The sequence below is a fragment of the Lepidochelys olivacea genome (genome assembly GCF_965140295.1).
Source record: "Lepidochelys olivacea isolate rLepOli2 genome assembly, chromosome: 11".
Taxonomy (NCBI): Eukaryota; Metazoa; Chordata; order Testudines; family Cheloniidae; genus Lepidochelys; species Lepidochelys olivacea.
In genome coordinates this window covers 75,009,831-75,028,005 of record NC_140421.1, presented here as the reverse complement: position 1 = coordinate 75,028,005, position 18,175 = coordinate 75,009,831, and the positions used below count along the sequence as shown (strand labels likewise).

Below are 18,175 nucleotides of genomic sequence, written 5' to 3'. Positions count from 1 at the left end.
TCACATCATGGAGTGGGCCACCCAAAGACACTGAGAGATCATGTTTCAATATGAAACAGAAAGCCTGCTGACCTCACACCATTTGTTGTCACTTACCGCCCTACGCTGGAACCCATACGGGGAGGGGGTCAGTAGTCTATTACTAACCATAAGTTATGAAGACCACGTCCTCAAAGAAATATTTCCCGAATTCTCTCATCTGGCCGCCAAACAACCCCACAGCGTCTCCAAACTCCTCATCAGAAGCAAGCTCCCCACAAACCAGGAACCACCAACTCAAAGCAGCGCCAGACTCTGTCAGAACAACCGATTCGAAACCTGCAGTCATAGCTCCACTGCTACAATGATCAACACCCCTCTACAGCCCACCTGTCAAGATCCATGGGTGCTACACATGCCTATCACAAGACATTGTGTATCTCTCCCAGTGCATTAAGTGTCCCAATAACAACTATGTGGATGAAAAGTGGATGAGAAGCTGGATATGAGTCAGCAGTGTGCCCTTGTTGCCAAGAAGGCTAGCGGCATATTGGGCTGCATTAGTAGGAGCATTGCCAGCAGATGGAGGGAAGTGATTATTCCCCTCTATTTGGCACTGGTGAGGCCACATCTGGAGTACTACATCCAGTTTTGGGCCCCCCACTGCAGAAAGGATGTGGACAAATTGGAGAGAGTCCAGTGGAGGGCAACAAAAATGATCAGGGGGCTGGGGCACATGACTTATGAGGAGAGGCTGAGGGAACTGGGATTGTTTAGTCTGCGGAAGAGAAGAATGAGGGGGGATTTGATAGTAGCCTTCAACTACCTGAAGGGGGGTTCCAAAGAGGACGGAGCTAGGCTGTTCTCAGTGGTGGCAGATGACAGAACAAGAAGCAATGGTCTCAAGTTATAGTTGGGGAAGTCTAGGTTGGATATTAGGAAACACTATTTCCTAATAAGGTAGTGAAGTGGTGGAATCTCCATCCTTAGATGTTTTAAAGGACGTCTTGACAAAGCCCTGGCTGGGATGATTTAGTTGGGGATTGGTCCTGCTTTGAGCAGAGGGTTGGACTAGCTGACCTCCTGAGGTCTCTTCCAACCCTGATATTCTATGATTCTATGAACACTGCAAACATTGATTTTAATGGAAGTTCTGAGCCTAAATACCTTTAAAGAATGGTATGAAGTATGGGCCCATGCTATTAGTGGGATAACGTCAAATAGCTGGGCTACCCCTTGTCAACTTCATACCTCTAATACGCCATTTCCCTGAGTGACATTGTGACCTGGTGTGCAGAGCACTGGCCTGGATTCCATTCCCAGCTCTGCTGCTGATCTGCTGGGTGACCGTGTGCAAGTCCCTTCCCTGCTCTGTGCCTCAGTTTCCCCTCTCATTGTTTGTCTGCTGAGCATTTACACTGTAAGTTCTTTGGTGGCAGGGACCGTCATGTTCAAAGTACTTGTGCAGCCCCTGGCACAGTGGGGCCCTGCCCTTGGTAAAGCCTCCATGTACTACCAGGATATGAATAATAAATAGCAATAATAATGTTGAGGAGGGAACTAGCAAAGGCAGAAGGTCCTATCTGTTGCCTTTTATAATGATTCCATTTCACTTTCACTGGGCCAAATCTGCACCAATGTACTTTTCACGTGTAAGCGAGATGGAGTCAACGTGTAAGCAAAGTCAGCTGCCCCCTGAGTGAATCTCTTGTAACGCTAGCCATGTAGCAGCAATACAGCCTAATCATGTATCACTTTGCTTCATTACAGGCAGCAGGAGATGCTGCTGATACCAGATGTTAATTCTCAAAATGGAGTGGCATGATATGCTAAAGAATGGCTGTTAGTGAGATGCCAGGCTGGTTGCCAGCATTGTAATATACAGCACCCGCTGCTCATAATGGATATGTACATCGGGCAGACCTCAAGGTGTTTCCTAAGCCAGACACATGCAAGCTATTGGGCCAGATGCTCACTAGTGTAAATCAACCCAACTCTATTGAAGTCATTGGGGTTATTCTCACCACTGTCCTGTTGTAGCAGCTTCCCAACAGAAATAAACTACAGCGGTCTGCCTCGCCTGTAGGAGAACTAACTAGATTCACGGTTTGGTTTTGTGTGTGTGAAGCCCTGAGTGAAGGAAAGCCAAGTCAAAGAGATAAAGGCCTGCTGTAAGACATGCTAGTCTCTGGTCTCGGACTAGATATGTCCTTTTCCTGATAACACAGCTCTTTTGAAGAGGGTCCCTGACTGTCTGTACTCTCCTCTTCACTTCGGTTCTAGGCATGTACTTTCAAAAGCATGGAGTACAGAGAACAGGGCCAGAAAGTGCAGTCATCTCCTCGTTCATTATACATGGAATCACAGGATGTTTTAAGCAGGAGCCATTTATTAGAGCAAACAACTGTAACCCTTCTGCCTGTCAGAGTTGGCAACAGCAAGGGCCGGGTTCAGTATCTAGGGGATCCATTCCAATAACACAATGCAAACCGGCTCGAGCCCCCACCCAGTGACCTGGGACAAATATATACCACCCCTGCTGGGCGTCTCCAAGAGGCAATACTTCCCCTCTCGCAAGCACATAGTCTGAGTGTAGCAAAAAGCCTTTTAATAACAGAGAGAAACAATGTGGCATTATGTTGGGGAAACACCACCAACAGGATTCATAACACAACCCACGAGCAAAACCCACCCCAAGCAAATTGGGGCATGCCCTTTCCCTTTGGTTCTTGAGTCCGGCAACCCCAAATCACCCAAAGTCCCAAAAGTCCAACGACCCAAAAGTCTCTGTCCTTGGTCAGGGCAGCCCCAGAGTTCAAAAGTTTATCTGTGGAGCTTTACCTCCCAACCTGGGTGGAGACTGGGGGGGTTAAGGGGCACCTTACGTGGTCCAAAGCTGATGGCCCCACCTCTCCATGGGGCTCCGCTCCACCAGCCATCCCGCAAATTGCTCTGCTCCACCAATCGCTCCGCTCGTCATCCCACAAACTGCTCTGCCAGCCACTCCGCAAACTGCTCTTCCATATAGCTTCAGGCTCCCCCACTACTTAACCCAACGCTCAGTGATTTCAGCTCTTAGTCAGGTCAGCTCTTTGGTGATTTCAGCTTGTAGTAGGGGAGCCTCGGTGCTGGTGCACCCTTAGCCCAAAGTGAGCTCAGCAGCCTGTAACTAGACTCCTAATGGAATCACAGTTAGCTTTGATAGTCCACAGTGGAGAGAGAAGGAAATGCAATTAGCATGTAAGGCCCTCACCCAGGGTGGGGCCTATGCCACCAAGTATTAATACCTGCCCCCAGCCTCTTTCAATTCACAGAGTTTTGGAACCCATGTTCCTTGCCTAGCGAGATGCTACTTAGTTGATGGCGAGTCCCTCCATCATAACAAAAGGCCAAGTTCAGTTCCACTGTCCTTGATTCCCATAATCAGGGTAATAACAATTTATTCTTCCTGCCCCAATAACAGAGACACTGGGGATTCCACAGCAGCCAAAGTGACCATTTGGGCAGCTATGGCCTCATTCTAGGCGGGGTGGGTGTGCCTATGCAAATGCGATCAGCCCCTGAAGTTCTTTTCCACAACTTGCCACGCCTCACCACCAGATGTTAGGGTGGAGCTCATCCTGACTCTGCTTACACAACTATGGCCATGAACAAACAGGCATTCGTCCACCTTGAGTTCCAGCTTTGTCTTCCTTGTTTATCAGGGACCTCATGCTGTCTGCAACTCTGCATAGGACACAGAGACAACTAGTGGCTGACTAACAGACTGCAAGCAAACATTACACCCACAGTAGGGCCCTCTCTTTCTCATGCTGCCAGTGGGCAAAAGAGCAAAGCACCAGTTCAGAATAAAAGGAAACGAATATACTTCTTTTAAGGGAGAGTCTGGATGAGAAGGCTGCTTACTGAGGGCTCTAGGAAGCTGAAATGCCACCCCTGCTGGGAACCAGAAAGCTGAGCCCCTGAAACTGCTACCAGCTTCCCAATTTCCTGGCTTGCTTGGCAAAGAAGAAGATGATAAGCTGGGCTTCCTGGAGAATATTGCAGGAGCCAAGGCCGAGCCCTATGACAACACAGCAGAAAAGGAGCAACCAAAGTCTAAAGCAATGTCTTTAAGGGTCTTGTGACCAGTTCTGCATTAGTGAAATTCCAGGGACCACAGGGCCTGGGCATGAAGAGGACCTGTGAGCTCAGCACAATGGTGAATAAAACAGCAGTAATAAGTTGTCAGGGCTAGAGGTGTCCAGAACTTAGACAGCTGAGTTGGGCTAAAGAGCGCTTGAACCTGTATTAACTCTCTGAGGGTCTGCTGCAGAAAAGCGGAAGCACGGTAACTCAAAAGTAAGGGACATAAACTGAAGCACTATTGTCTGAAGCATTTCTACAGCTTGTCCTTGGAGGGCCAAACAAACATCAGATCAGATTTTTAAACTGGCAGTCACCATGGAGCTGCTGTCTAGCTGAGGGATGCCTGGGGTAAGGATAATGCTGGAAGAAGGGGACAAGATGGTATGAACTGAGTCTGGAAATTCTCTCTTCCTGTCTGACCCTTACCAGGCAGGACAGATAGGTTTGGTTTTCAAGCTGCATAGCTCTCCTAAGGATCAATGGATCTAAAACCATAAGTTATAGGAAACCACATCTGCAGCCCAAGTCAGGAGTCTGTGCACTGATTGCGTGTGGCTGAGCAGCAGGAGTGGAGCTGCAGGAGAGCCAAGTGGCTTACAACCATTCCTTTCCATTTGGCAGTGGGGACCCAAATTTGCATGCATGAGACAGGGTGTGTTTAAAACACTTTCCAGACCGCCAACAAAATGCGCAGTTAGGGCTGTGTACGGAGATGATGTGGGATGTATTTGAAATCAGCCATGCCAAGTATGCCTGCAGCAATTGGTGCATCTGTTTGTATCCACAATCCCAGTCACTTGCACACACAACATGCTTTGCAGGTGTAATTATCTCTCCTGTGTAGGTTTTGCATTTGCAGATAGAGGCCCCTGGAAATTTTGTGAGTGTAGTCGGAGAGCACATATGAAACTGTGCCCTATCGATCAATTGTACTAAACTATCTCTACCCAGGCCACAAAACTAGTTTTGCATGCTCAAATTTCTTCTTACCCACTTTTTCATGGCCCTGTTTTTGTTTGTGCAAAACAGTTAGAAAGCTACTTACCCTATTTTCGGAATGATAGAAAACGGGTCTGATTTTCCTCTGACTTGCACTAATTTTTACACTGGTGCAACTCCATAAACTTTAATGCATACATGCCAATATAAGCGAAAGGAACCTCAGCACTCTTGCACACAATCTGGTGCATTTCTCCAAGTGAAAACCTGTGTGTGCAAAGCTGCACCTTCCAAAAAATGTGAGTACGCACACACTTGTACCCATAATTTTAGCATCCGCTGTGGGGAAAATTTTGTATAACTCATTTAATAAAAATTAAGGGAACCTGTGCTAAGAGTGGAAAGTCAATGCAAACTTAACGGTGGAGCTGATAACGACACACCCATAGTATACAAGTGCCGTTCTATCTGAAATCTTCACACTCCTCTGGCTATTTCACTAAGCTGGTAGCTTATAACGGCTTTCCAATGCTGAGCATTTCTCTTTCTAGCGCTTTGCGTCCTGCAAAAGTGCCACTGAAGCTACTAGGCTGTTTTCAAAAGCAAGGGTGGTACTGCAAATTTCATGGCAACCCCCTTCCTCTTTTTCTACCACTTGCTGGAAAAAGAGCTCCTATTTAGAGCATATAGATCTGTTCTTAGCTTTTACATTTGCTGCTCTAGTCCTACTAGCATCCCCAGGGCTTGACTTGACAGTTTAATGGTGAACGAACCCAGAACAGTTTGGCCTCGGCTGTTGATCGCATTTCCATGAGCTTGCAGAAACCAAACCTTCGCCTTTGCCTTACACTACAAAGGTGGACTCTCCTTAGCCAGCTGCTTCCTCTTGCAGAATGCCGCGCTGCCCAAGTGCACAGGATTCCCCTTGAAACCAATGCATCCTCGTGCATCAGGCCTCATGCTCCCTGTCCTGGTGCTCCAGGGACAGAACACGGGGATTTTCTGGGCAAGTTGGCCCTGCCAGCAGGCCTTCCACCCTTCAGGGATGGGCTTCTGGCACACAGAGCCGATCAAGGCTGGGTCAGGATAGCAGCCATTTCTCTCCTCCTTGACGTGATGGCCCAGCTGGCTGCTGTCAGCATCCAGCGGGGTGAGTAAGCCTTTGCCAAACGTTAAGTCACAATGTTCCGTGTTGGTTGGATTTCTAGCCAAACTACACCCTGCTCCCTCCACAGGAAGCGGACAGGGGATCTAAAGAGAGTCAGCCGGAGCGATTTCAATGCTGGCTGCCTTAGGCCCATATGGAAGGGAGCGAGATGTGGTTAGCCGGAAAGCTGGGGCAGCAGAAAAACGAACCAACAATTGGGCTATTGTGTTCTGACTGACTGACTGACACAGGGACAAACTTGTCTCACGGCTGTTGTGATCATTTGGACAGTGTTATAGACTATGGATCCTATTATCACAAACTTCCCCTTTCACTCTTTCTTCGGCCCTCCTCTCCGCAGACTCCTCTGTTTGGGATGAGGGCGTGCTCCTGCGAATGACAGGCTATTTCAGCTTCCGGAGGTCTGCCCTTTTGGGGGAGAGAAGCCAGCCTGTTTCCCTTGCAAAGGAGGAATTGCTTCCCTGCTCTGGTTCAGTGTTGACAGCCCAAACCACCTTAACTAGAAGCAGGAAGCAGAGAGCCATGGCCCTCACCAATCGGATCCGGGAGGGTGGGACAGTGTGCAGCGCTCACAGTGTTCCCAGGCCAGGGAAATGACATGCCAGCTTCAGCCTGTTTGTGGTTCCTGTGCCAGGGCAGCTCAGTGTAGGGAGTGCCCTGGGGAGCCCCTGGGGGGGGCAGGGAGCGGCTGGGCGGCTGCGGTGTAGAAGAGTGGGCCAGATGGCTGAAGGAAACTACCCCAACAGTCCTGGTTCCCTGCAAAGAGAACCTGGGGCTGGCCTGGAAGCCCAGAGCAGTGACAGTCACGGTGCCACCCTCGGTGCCACCGATGGAAATGCAGGTAACGTAAGGAAAGCCAAGCCAGGAGCATCAGCAGAGGGACTGTAGCCACCAGAGCAGTCTCAAGCTGCGGCCCTGCCTCCTTTCCTGTGGCGCTGCCTGGGGAAGGGGGGGCTGTGCTTTACAAGGCTCTGCTTCCCTGGCAATGAACTGGGGGCCGGGGGGGGGAACACTCTGGAGTGCCCCCTGGTCTTTTTCTGGGGGTAGGGTGGTATGGTGGGGGTGGGAGGCTGGGGGCAGGGAAGTGCATTCTCTCACTGTAAGCTGCGGGATGTTCAGGAATGCTGGCCATTCAGGGGGCTCTCGGATTTGTGTAGGGTTTTCCAGAGGGACGTGTGAGCAGCACCACAAAAGGGACTTTGCAAACCCCGTGGTTTGTTTCTCTGTTCTGCTCCCATGCAATTGTCATTCTCTTAAGGACGTACAAGTCCACATAGCTGGATGAGAAGCAGGTGGTTTATGCCTCTAGTCCAGTGTGTGCGGGTGTGCTCTCTGTGTGTGCAGGGATATGAAATAGTGCTTAATCTGTAATGAAAGAGGTGCCATGGTTCAAGCAATTTTTTTACATTCATAACAGATGAAGCAAGCCCAGAGGTGCTGGGGCTATGAGCTGCCAGGCTTAAAGGTGCCGGGGCTCAGCCCTGGCACAAATTAAGCTCTGATATTAAATCACTCTGCTATTTTCCCTTTTTGAGCTGCCATTTTAAGTCTACCAGTTGCCTCTCAAATTAAACGTACTTAATGTCTGCAGCTCTCTCCCCAAGGGCTGGTTGGCTACACGATTAAAGACACCTCATGGAACCGTCGTGGTTTTCTAACATGGAGAGATACTCGACTATCATCAGAGCCCTGTTAGCGTTGTCCATCTCACATGTTTATTGTATGCTTGCTACACAGTGCATCACACAGTGCCAGAAGCTGGGAATGAGCGACAAGGATGGATCACTTGATGATGACCTGTTCTGTTCATTCCCTCTGGGGCACCTGGCATTGGCCACTGTCAGAAGACAGGACACTGGGCTAGATGGACCCTTGGTCTGACCCAGGATGGCTGTTCTTATGTTCACATGTATTTGAAAAGGACAGGCTGAGCCACCTCAAGTTGCATTTTCAAGCGCTCAGCAGCATCCACAACTGGAGCCAAGCTGTCAAAAGAGCCCAGCAGCTCCCATTTACCCAAAGTGCTCAGCACCCAGCGGCTGCCCTTGTGACGCCTCTGGCCACATTCTTCAGGACACCTTGGCACCCAGTGCGCTGAAGTGCTGGCAAAAATGGACCGTGTGTATTGCTGCCTAAACGGGAGCCGAGCTCTTCTGAAAATTCTGGCGCATGTGACAGCACCCTATAGTTAAGGTTGCAACCTGAAGTTTCCCTTTTAGTTTTTCCGGAGGTAATATTTACTGACAAGCGAACCACAGATGTTTCAGAGAACTCCCCAGTGCTTTGGCTGCTTCAGCTAAACCACTTCAAATGATGCGACCCTCCCGAGTCTGCTAAATTGCTCTACAAATCTGGGGAGGACAGCATCTTGCACCATCATTGAGTACTTTACACTTCCGATCCTGGCTGGAGCTAGGACGGGCAGCGTTTGTGAGGACAAAACACCAACCAGTTATTGGAATATTTTTGGCTTGGGCTTGTTTTAGCTGTGGGCAGAGGGTTAGGCCAATTCTTGTTTATTCCAAACCTTTGGAGTCATTCTTAGTGACCAGCCTGGCTGGTTGCATCATGTGTTGTCAGTGATTGTTGCTGTTCACACCTGCTAACTGTGAGCCTTGTTCGGGAGGGCTTCGGACGTGGAAGTGTATCCAAGCACCGCTTGTTTCTGGAGCAGGGGCGGTGGGTTGAGCGTTTGACACAAGCGTGCTGAAGAAAGCAGGAATCGCCATGGGAGGGGCAGCTGGGAGGCTTGGATGGCTGGGTGAAAGGTCAAAGGGAAATCAGGAAGGTGTGATGGCGGGGAGGGGAAGGAGCACGGTTTGGCCTCTGGGGTAGAGTGACCAGAAGCCCACAAAAAGCAGGACTCTTTTGGTTTTCCAGGCCCTGATTTGAGCTTCCATTTGGCTTTCCAAAGCCAGGGACTTTCCCAGGATTCTCAAGTCTCCCAGCGCTGCAACATAGCAGCACAGACAGCCGCCATCCTGGCTCGCCCGGCTGCCTATGGCATCACCTCTCTGCTCACCTGGCCTCCCTAACTTGGTAGCAAAGAGCTGGCTCTCTTCAGGCCCTTGGCTTTCCCCGCCTCCTGGCAGGAAAAGGGCTGGGTGGGCAGGCCCAGGGGAGGGAGGGGAAGAGAAACGGGAGTGGGAGGAGGGTGACAGGGAAAGGGAAAGGAGGAGGAGTGGACAGATGACACCACCAGGGAAAAGGGAAGGCGAAAACAATACACAGCAAATCCCAGAGCTGGGGGCCAGTGCAGAGAGACGCTTATGCCTAGTACAGCAGGGCCTGAAGGCCCCAGCCACGGGCGTGCCCCATTGCGCTGGGTACTGGACGCACCCAGAATATCCCTGCCATACACACTGGTCCCCTCCATCATTCCTGCTGTGCCAGTGGTCCTGTCAACGTGCGGCAGCTCTGTGGAGACAGGCTGCCCACCCTGCCTTCCCCCGGGTGCTCCCTGTTGCATTGTCTCTCCCTGGAAGACAGCCCCCCTCATGCCCCTAGAGCGTGGCTGGCTCTGGCTAGTGAAGCCTCTAGCATTCAGTGTCTGCTGTGTGTAGAGGCAGCTGCCGTATGTCACCTCAGATCCTCACACTGCCAGAGGACATAACCCACCGGGGAGAATATTACAAAGCCCCCCGTAGGCCGCACCACAGAGAATGGGAGATTTTATAACCCCAAGTTAGCACCCTGGCTCCAGACAGCTCAAGTTGTAGCAAATTCTGCTTTGAGTTCCCTGGTGCATTGGTCAAGGTAGCGCCCATGGGGTAGGTGTTGAATCCAGGCATCTCCAGGATTAACACAGCAACCCTCTCTCCAGCGCAGGTCGCAATCTGAAGGAGTGGCTGAGGGAGCAGTTCTGTGACCACCCCCTTGAGCACTGCGAAGACATGAGGCTGCACAATGCTGCCTATGTCGGGGACCTGGAGACGCTCCGGAGCTTGCTGCAGGAGGAGAGCTTCCAAAGGTGACCCTCGTTTCCCCTGCTGCTCTCCCAGCATGCCCCTCGCGGCTGGGTATTGGGAACACCCGCTACTCAGTGATGCTCGGATGGGGAGTCTGATGCAAGCTTCCTTTTGGCAGGGTCTGGGATAGAGAGAAATGGTACTGGATCTCTAGAGGTGTAAATCAGCACACACACATGGCCTTCAGTGGAGGCATGCCGACTTACGCCAGGTGGGCATCTGGCCCATCATACTGCCAGCTGACGGTGCAGCTCTTAACCTACCCAATTTCACCTGGTATATGTCAGAGTGGTTTTAGGTTCTCACACTGTATGCAGGCCTTGGTTTTTTAATAGAGCATATGCAATGTGGCCTGTCGCGCCCTCGCAGCTGGGCCAAAGTCTGTCCCTCCAGTCTGAGCCGAAGGGGTTATTGGGAGGGATGAGAGAGCAGTGGTATTCCCTTGGCTTCTCAGCCGAGGCTGCTGTCCCGTTTGCCACCTGTGGGAGTGTTTTCCTTGGTGGGGATGCTGCATAGACATAACTTGCCTGTTCTGTGTACAGCAGGTCACGAGATGGCCGTGGCCATGAGTGGGCTCCAGGGGCTGGGGTAAACAGGTTTAGAAAAATCTAACACCCCCCCTGCCACCCTCCGCTGCCTTGTCCATCTTCAGCAAGCTGGTTCTGAAATGGTGAAGAACTTGTGCATTGACAGATCTTCTTGTGTAGAAAGTGGGGGAGTGAAGCCTGGGGTCGGATCTCCCCCTCCAGTGTCAGGCCTTCTCCTAAGGAGGGGTGATAGGAAATCTGCTCCCCAATGCTAGCAGGCACTGGTGTCTTCAGAGATGTGGCTCTGGCACATTTCCTACACCTGGCAGTTCACAGATCGATCAGCTCACTTGCTCCGCTTCCCTGGTTCAGCAGATACCCCGATCCCAGCACTGAGCACCACGGAGTTCCTCATGCCTTTCACACACAAAGGGTATCTTTGAACGTACAGATCCAGAGGCCACCGTCAGACCCTCCTGGGAACGCAGGGGGAAGGGAAGATGACTGCTTCTTCCTGTGTTTCCCAGTAATCAGCCGTTCCCTGAGGGCACAGTGAGCTCAGCACTTCCTCAGCTTTAACAGAGCAGCTTGGCAGGACCCAGCAGGCTCTTTGTATTGCGGGTCAGAGGCTGCTCAGGTAACACCTGAATTTACCCAGGCTAATCCCACGCCAAGCAAATTTCAACTGAGTTACGTACAGTTATAAATATCCAGCCTCCGCTTGTGAATATGCTTCAGCTCAGCCTGGAAATAAAATAATGGGGAAATAGAAGTCTATGTGTAATGGCAAAACCATGCAGAGGGGATTACAATCACATATAAAACTGAAACGCCCTGTGTTAAAAATTTGGCCCAGCCTATGTCTGTGGCCATTGGGATATTTAATTAATTTTCCTGCATTGCTGAGTAAACTGCATAATGACAACTCTTGCCTGAAATTGCCTTTTCAGCAAGAGTCAGAATGAGCCAGCCCTTCTAAGAATGAACTGCTTTGTCCCTAGCAAATTTCCGGGGCATTCCTTTTGTCACTTGGCCCACCAAGTTTTATAAAGTTTTCACCTGTCACCTATTTGTGCCCATCAGCCTCACTTGATTATTATTTATATTCCAGCCGTGCTTAGAGGCCCTGTTGTGCCAGGCACCATGCAAACCCCTATCAAGAGACACTCCCTGCCCCTGAAGAATTTACAATATAAAGAGACAACCTGGATTAAGGATGGGAAATAACAAGTGTGAGTGTGTGTGTGTGTGGGTGGGGGGATGAAGTACTATTACCCCATTGCACAGATGTGAGCACTGATGCCTGGAGCTGTGAAGTGACTCACTCAAGCAGTGGGTGAGAGGCAGAGCTGAGAACACCCAGGTCGCCTAACATCCAAGTGAATGGCCTAGCCACTGGGCTGCGCTGCCTGCCAACTGAGGACATTGCTGTGTCTGTGCTTTCTTGCGCTCTGAGGCCTAGCCTAGGCCAGAAAAGTTTTGCCGGGATAGCTATATGGTTTATACAGCGTCCCTTTTCTGGGATCGCTTATACCACTTCAGTGAGTGAAATCGACACTTTTATGCCAGGACAACTGTTTCTACAGTAGGGCTTTTGCCTGTAAAGAAGAATTGTTGCAAAAAATCAGCCCCTAACTGACATGAGAAGGATTAAAGTTGGAAAACATGCTTTAGAGTAATAGACTCAAGGAGCTCAATCTATTTAGCTTCCTTAAGGGGTGACTTGATCATATTCTCTAAGGACCCATGAGGGGAACAAATATTTGATAATGGGCTCTTCAGTTTCGCAGGCAAAAGTATAGTCTGGTCCAATGGCTGGAAGGTGAAGCTAAGACAAATTCAGACTAGAAATAAGGTGCATAGTTTTAACAGGCAGGGTAATGAACCATTGGAACAACTTACCAATGGGCGTGGGGGATGCACCGTCCCTGGTGATTTTAAAATCAAGACTGGAGATTGTTCTAAAAGCCTCAGTCACTAACTCTTCCCTGCCTTCCTCCTGACCCCTGCTCCCTCCTTTGCTCTTCTGGCACAGTCACAGGGTCCTTGTTGCAGCTCACAGCCCGGTGTGTGCTCGGCACACTTTCACCTCTTGCCTGGCCGTGGGGGAAAAGACCTACTTCGGCTGTGACGGTTCTAGCAAAGCTGGTTTGTAAATGACAGCTTTGCTAGTGAAATCATATTTCGATTTCACCCTGGAACATAGACTATTGCACCACAAGCAGACAAGCAACATCCTCTTTGTCGAAACAGGGGCCGGTTTTATTCAACATCTTTATTAATGATCTGGAGGATGGCGTGGATTGCACCCTCAGCAAGTTCGCAGATGACACGAAGCTGCGGGGAGAGGTAGATGCGCTGGAGGGTAGAGATAGGGTCCAGCGTGACCTAGACAAATTGGAGGATTGGCCCAAAAGAAATCTGATGAGGTTCAAGAAGGACAAGTGCAGAGTCCTGCACTTCGGAAGGAAGAATGGATATTTTATCTTTGCTCTTTCTTCAAGCGGGAGGGTGCTCTTGTGGCTAATGTGCTCAATTGGGACGCCAGTGATCTGTCTTCAGCTCCCAGCTCTGCACGGTCTGCCCACTTTGCCGCTCTGTGCTTCACCTCCCCATCAGTACAATGAGGCTAATAATCCTTCCTTTGTCTACGTGGTTGTAAGTTCCCTGGGGCAGTGGCTGCCCCTTGTTATGTGTACATACAACATGCAGTGCAATAGGGCCCTGGTATTGGTGGGCACTTCTAGGTGCTACCGTAATAAAGGTACTAGATGAGGCTTCAAGAGGCCAGGGCATACACCATACCTGTGGCTTACCCACTGTGTGTCCGGGGGGAGGCAGGGCTGTATCCCGGAAGAAGCCGTGTGCGTTGACAGATAACTCTGCTCTGTTGCCCCCCCGCTCAGCCGAATCAACGAGAAGTCCGTGTGGTGCTGCGGCTGGCTGCCCTGCACCCCACTGCGCATCGCTGCCACCGCCGGCCATGGCAACTGTGTGGATTTCCTCCTCCAGAAAGGGGCGGAGATTGACCTGGTGGATGTGAAGGGGCAGACAGCCCTCTATGTTGCCGTGGTGAACGGGCACCTGGAATGCGCCCAAATCCTGCTGGAAGCTGGTGCAGACCCCAACGGGAGCCATCACCATCGCAGCACCCCTGTGTACCACACCTCCCGCGTGGGCAGGGCCGACATCCTGAGAGAGCTGATAAGGCAAGTATAGTTGGTCCCCTTACCTTCCCAGCTCAGGGTCAGTCTGTGGGGTAAGAACATAAGAACGGCCATAGTGGGTCAGACCAAAGGTCCATCCAGCCCGCTATCCTGTCTACCGACAGTGGCCAATGTCAGGTGTCCCAGAGAGAGTGAACCTAACAGATAATGATCAAGTGATCTCTCTCCTGCCATCTATCTCCACCCTGTGACAAACAGAGGCTAGGGACACCATTCCTTACCCATCCTGGCTAATAGCCATTCATGGACTTAACCTCCATGAATTTATCCAGTTCTCTTTGAAACCCTGTTATAGTCCTAGCCTTCACAACCTCCTCAGGCAAGGAGTTCCACAGGTTGACTGTGCGCTGAGTGAAAAAGAACTTCCATTTATTTGTTTTAAACCTGCTACCCATTAATTTCATTTGGTGGCCCCTAGTTCTTATATTATGGGAACAAGTGAATAACTTTTCCTTATTCACTTTCTCCACACCACTCATGATTTTATATACCTCTATCATCTCCCCCCTTAGTCTCCTCTTTTCCAAGCTGAAAAGTCCTAGCCTCTTTAATCTCTCCTCATATGGGACCCGTTCCAAACCCCTTATCATTTTAGTTGCCCTTTTCTGAACCTTTTCCAATGCCAACATCTTTTTTAAGATGTGGGGACCACATCTGTACGTAGTATTCAGGATGTGGGTGTACCATGGATTTATATAAGGGCACTAAAATATTCTCCATCTTATTCTCTATCCCTTTTTTAATGATTCCTAATATCCCATTTGCTTTTCTGACTGCCGCTGTGCACTGCGTGGACGTCTTCAGAGAACTGTCCACGATGACTCCAAGATCTTTCTCCTGATTAGTTGTAGATAAATTAGACCCCATCATATTGTATGTACAGTTGGGGTTATTTTTTCCAATGTGCGTTACTTTAATCAACATTACATTTCATTTGCCATTTTGTTGCCCAATCACTTAGTTTTGTGAGATCTTTTTGAAGTTCTTCACAGTCTCCTTTGGTCTTAACTATCTTGAGCAGTTTAGTATCATCTGCAAACTTTGCCACCTCACTGTTTACCCCTTTCTCCAGGTCATTTATGAATAAGTTGAATAGGATTGGTCCTAGGACTGACCCTTGGGGAACACCACTAGTTACCCCTCTCCATTCTGAAAATTTACCAATTATTCCTACCCTTTGTTCCCTGTCTTTTAACCAGTTCTCAATCCATGAAAGTATCTTCCCTCTTATCCCATGACAACTTAATTTACATAAGAGCCTTTGGTGAGGGACCTTGTCAAAGGCTTTCTGGAAATCTAAGTACACTATGTCCACTGGATCCCCCTTGTCCACATGTTTGTTGACCCCATCAAAGAACTCTAATAGATCAGTAAGACACGATCTCCTTTTACAGAAACCATGTTGACTTTTGCGCAACAATTTATGTTCTTCTGTGTGTCTCACAATTTCATTTTTTACTATTGTTTCAACTAATTTGCCCGGTACTGATGTTAGACTTACTGGTCTGTAATTGCCAGGATCACCTCTAGAGTCCTTCTTAAATATTGGCATTACGTTAGCTATCTTCCAGTCATTGGGTACAGTAGGTGATTTAAAGGACAGGTTACAAACCATAGTTAATAGTTCCGCAGTTTCACATTAGAGTTCTTTCAGAACTCTTGGGTGAATGCCATCTGGTCCCGGTGACTTGTTACTGTTAAGTTTCTCAATTAATTCCAAAACCTCCTCTAGTGATACTTCAGTCTGTGACAATTCCTCAGATTTGTCACCTACAAAAGACGGCTCAGGTTTGGGAATCTCCCTAACATCCTCAGCCATGAAGACTGAAGCAAAGAATTCATTTAGTTTCTCTGTGATTACTTTATCGTCTTTAAGTGCTCCTTTTCTATCTCAATCGTCCAGGGGCCCCACTGGTTGTTTAGCAGGCTTCCTGCTTCTGATGTACTTAAAAATCATTTTGTTATTACCTTTTGAGTTTGTGCCATGGATTTGATACGGCATCCAGAGCCAGGGAGGAAAGAGAGTGTCCTGTATGTCTCCTAACCTCCCTTGGCCTCCTTCTTTTCCCCTGGCTCCTTCCCCTCACAATAGAAAAGTATCCTGCTCTCCTCTATCCTCACAAACTCTCTTTTAGTCCTGCCTTCTGTCTCCCTCCCCCCGTTTATCTTCAAACTCACGGAGCACACAGGTTGCGCAGTCCCCTCATCTGCTCCATGGCGGGTCCTTTCAGTCCAGCTTCCAACATCTCCCCTCTGGTGCAACTGCTCTCACTCAGTCGCTCCCCTCTTCAGATCCCTCCGCCACCTCCCCATCTGTCATCATGTTAGAGTGAAACCTCATCTCCCCACCTTCAAAGTGCTGGCCCTTCCTTCTTAGGCTTGCCCCAGGCCTCCAGCTCCACCAATGCTCAGTGGTTCGGTCACACACCTGGGACTCAGGAGACCCCTAGTTCAAGTCCGGCCTATGTCTGACAAGGGATTTCAACAGGTGATTTGAACTGAATGCTCAGAGCAGGTGTGCCGCTGAGAACCCCAAGCATTTTCCAACAGAAAGCTGTTTTGACTTCTAGTTTGTGATCAGCTCTAATGCAAAGTGTTGGTACAGAAAGTTACAAAGCAGCAGATCAGCTGAGAAGTTAGGTGCCTATTTTTGCGGGGAGCTTGAAGTTTCTTTTGTAAGGTCAATAAAGCCAAAATAAATCCTGGGCAAAGACTTCTGGTCCGTGTGCAAAGCACTTCAATAAGATATGACATTTAATGATAAGAATGATGGATGATGACCTTTGATTTCTCTATACAATGCTTATTTTATGTTCCTAGAAATTGTGCACACTGCCCGAGGCCCAAACTGGCCACAACCAGGTACCCACATTTAGCCTCCTAAACCTGTATTTAGATACCTGGATAAGTGGTCTGATTCTCAAAGGAGCCCCTAGGAGCTCCCACAGACTTTAGTGGGATTGTAGGTGCTCATCACCAATGAAAATCAGCCTGCTTATTGAAATGATTTGGGATCTGTCGTCACCGCAGAGTTAAGTGGGGTGAGCAGCACCAGGGTTGGTCACTCCTGGATGTGAGCAGCCACACCCGACTTACTGGGTCTTCACTGGTGCTGCTCTCCCCATGAGCGTAACTTGGACTTCTGGGACGTGGACCTGGTTCTTTGTGCTGCTGTCACCTGAGCCACTTTGATTCTTTCCCAGTGAGAGAACTTTTTTCTAACTTCTAGGTATGTGAAGGGAATTGTGGGAAGTCATTGAAGGACTATCAGCAGTCACGTGATGTAGCCTGCATCCTCAGTGCAAAGTGGGTGGGATACAAACCCAAGGGAAAGCCTCACTTAGGCTGGCTTTAGCCTATAGCCCCAGGACAAGACAGGTAGTCTGGGCTGAAATCACCACCAATGTTAGCTGGGAGAGGTATGAATGTGTTAGGAAAGAGGGATTGGGGCAACCCCAGAGTAAAAGCCCAAGTTAACTCTGCAGCAAAGGTGGATTTGGGAGCCCAGCTTTTTGAAAATCATGGTCCTAGCTCATTATGGGCCCACTGAAGTCACAGGGGCATGGAATCACCTCTAATGCAAAGTGTTGGTACAGAAAGTTACAAAGCAGCTATGGACTATCTTGTCCAGTATCCTGGCTCCAGGAGTGGCCAGTCCCAGCTGCTTCCAAGCAAGGTGCAAGAAACCCTAGAGCAGGCTGCTTTGGGAGAAAACCCCTGTGAAGTTTCCTCCTACCCCCAGCACTTAGAGGTTGGCTTAAACCCTGAAGCAGGAGGGTTGATAGCCTCTGAATGCGCTTTGCACTGGGCCCTATAAACTTGAATTTTCTCCTCTTTTGCATGTGTACACATCAGAATGAACCCACTAGCTACATTCCTAAGAATCTCCCGCAGTATATTTGCTAGCACAGTACAAAACATAGCAAATGATATTTCAGCAGATGGAGTTGATGTATTGATTTATACGTCTGCCTCTAAAGATGCCTTGCCAGCAATTTAAAAGCATGATTCTGGAAAACTTTCAGGATTAAAAATTAACTGGAGTTTGTCCAATATCTTTTTATTAGGCAATGTTTCTCCCAAGGCTGCTAAGTTAATACCAAATTGTCAGTTTGCCCAAAATTTTCAATAGGGATTTCATAGATCTATTCAGAATTGCTTACTTTAAAACACAATCCTGACTTACAGAGCTCTGTAGAAGCTTAAAAGTATTGATCTAAGTTACTCTTTCCTTGACAG

At 49.1% G+C, this 18,175-nt stretch overlaps 1 protein-coding gene across 3 annotated transcripts in view; it reads left to right on the top strand.

The window, feature by feature from the left end:
* Positions 1-6,714: 6,714 nt before the first annotated feature.
* Positions 6,715-18,175, top strand: part of ASB1 (ankyrin repeat and SOCS box containing 1) — a 64,015-nt gene continuing 52,554 nt past the window's right edge. For 2 of the 3 annotated variants that reach the window (XM_084643196.1, XM_084643195.1), the window contains exons 1-3: positions 6,715-7,055; positions 10,043-10,184; positions 13,616-13,918. In XM_084643196.1, coding sequence (XP_084499322.1) covers positions 6,935-7,055; positions 10,043-10,184; positions 13,616-13,918 — 566 coding nt within the window. In that variant the 5' untranslated portion in view covers positions 6,715-6,934. Of the gene's footprint in view, positions 7,056-10,037; positions 10,185-13,615; positions 13,919-18,175 lie in introns of all 3 variants that reach the window. The other variant, XM_084643197.1, reaches the window with a different exon arrangement.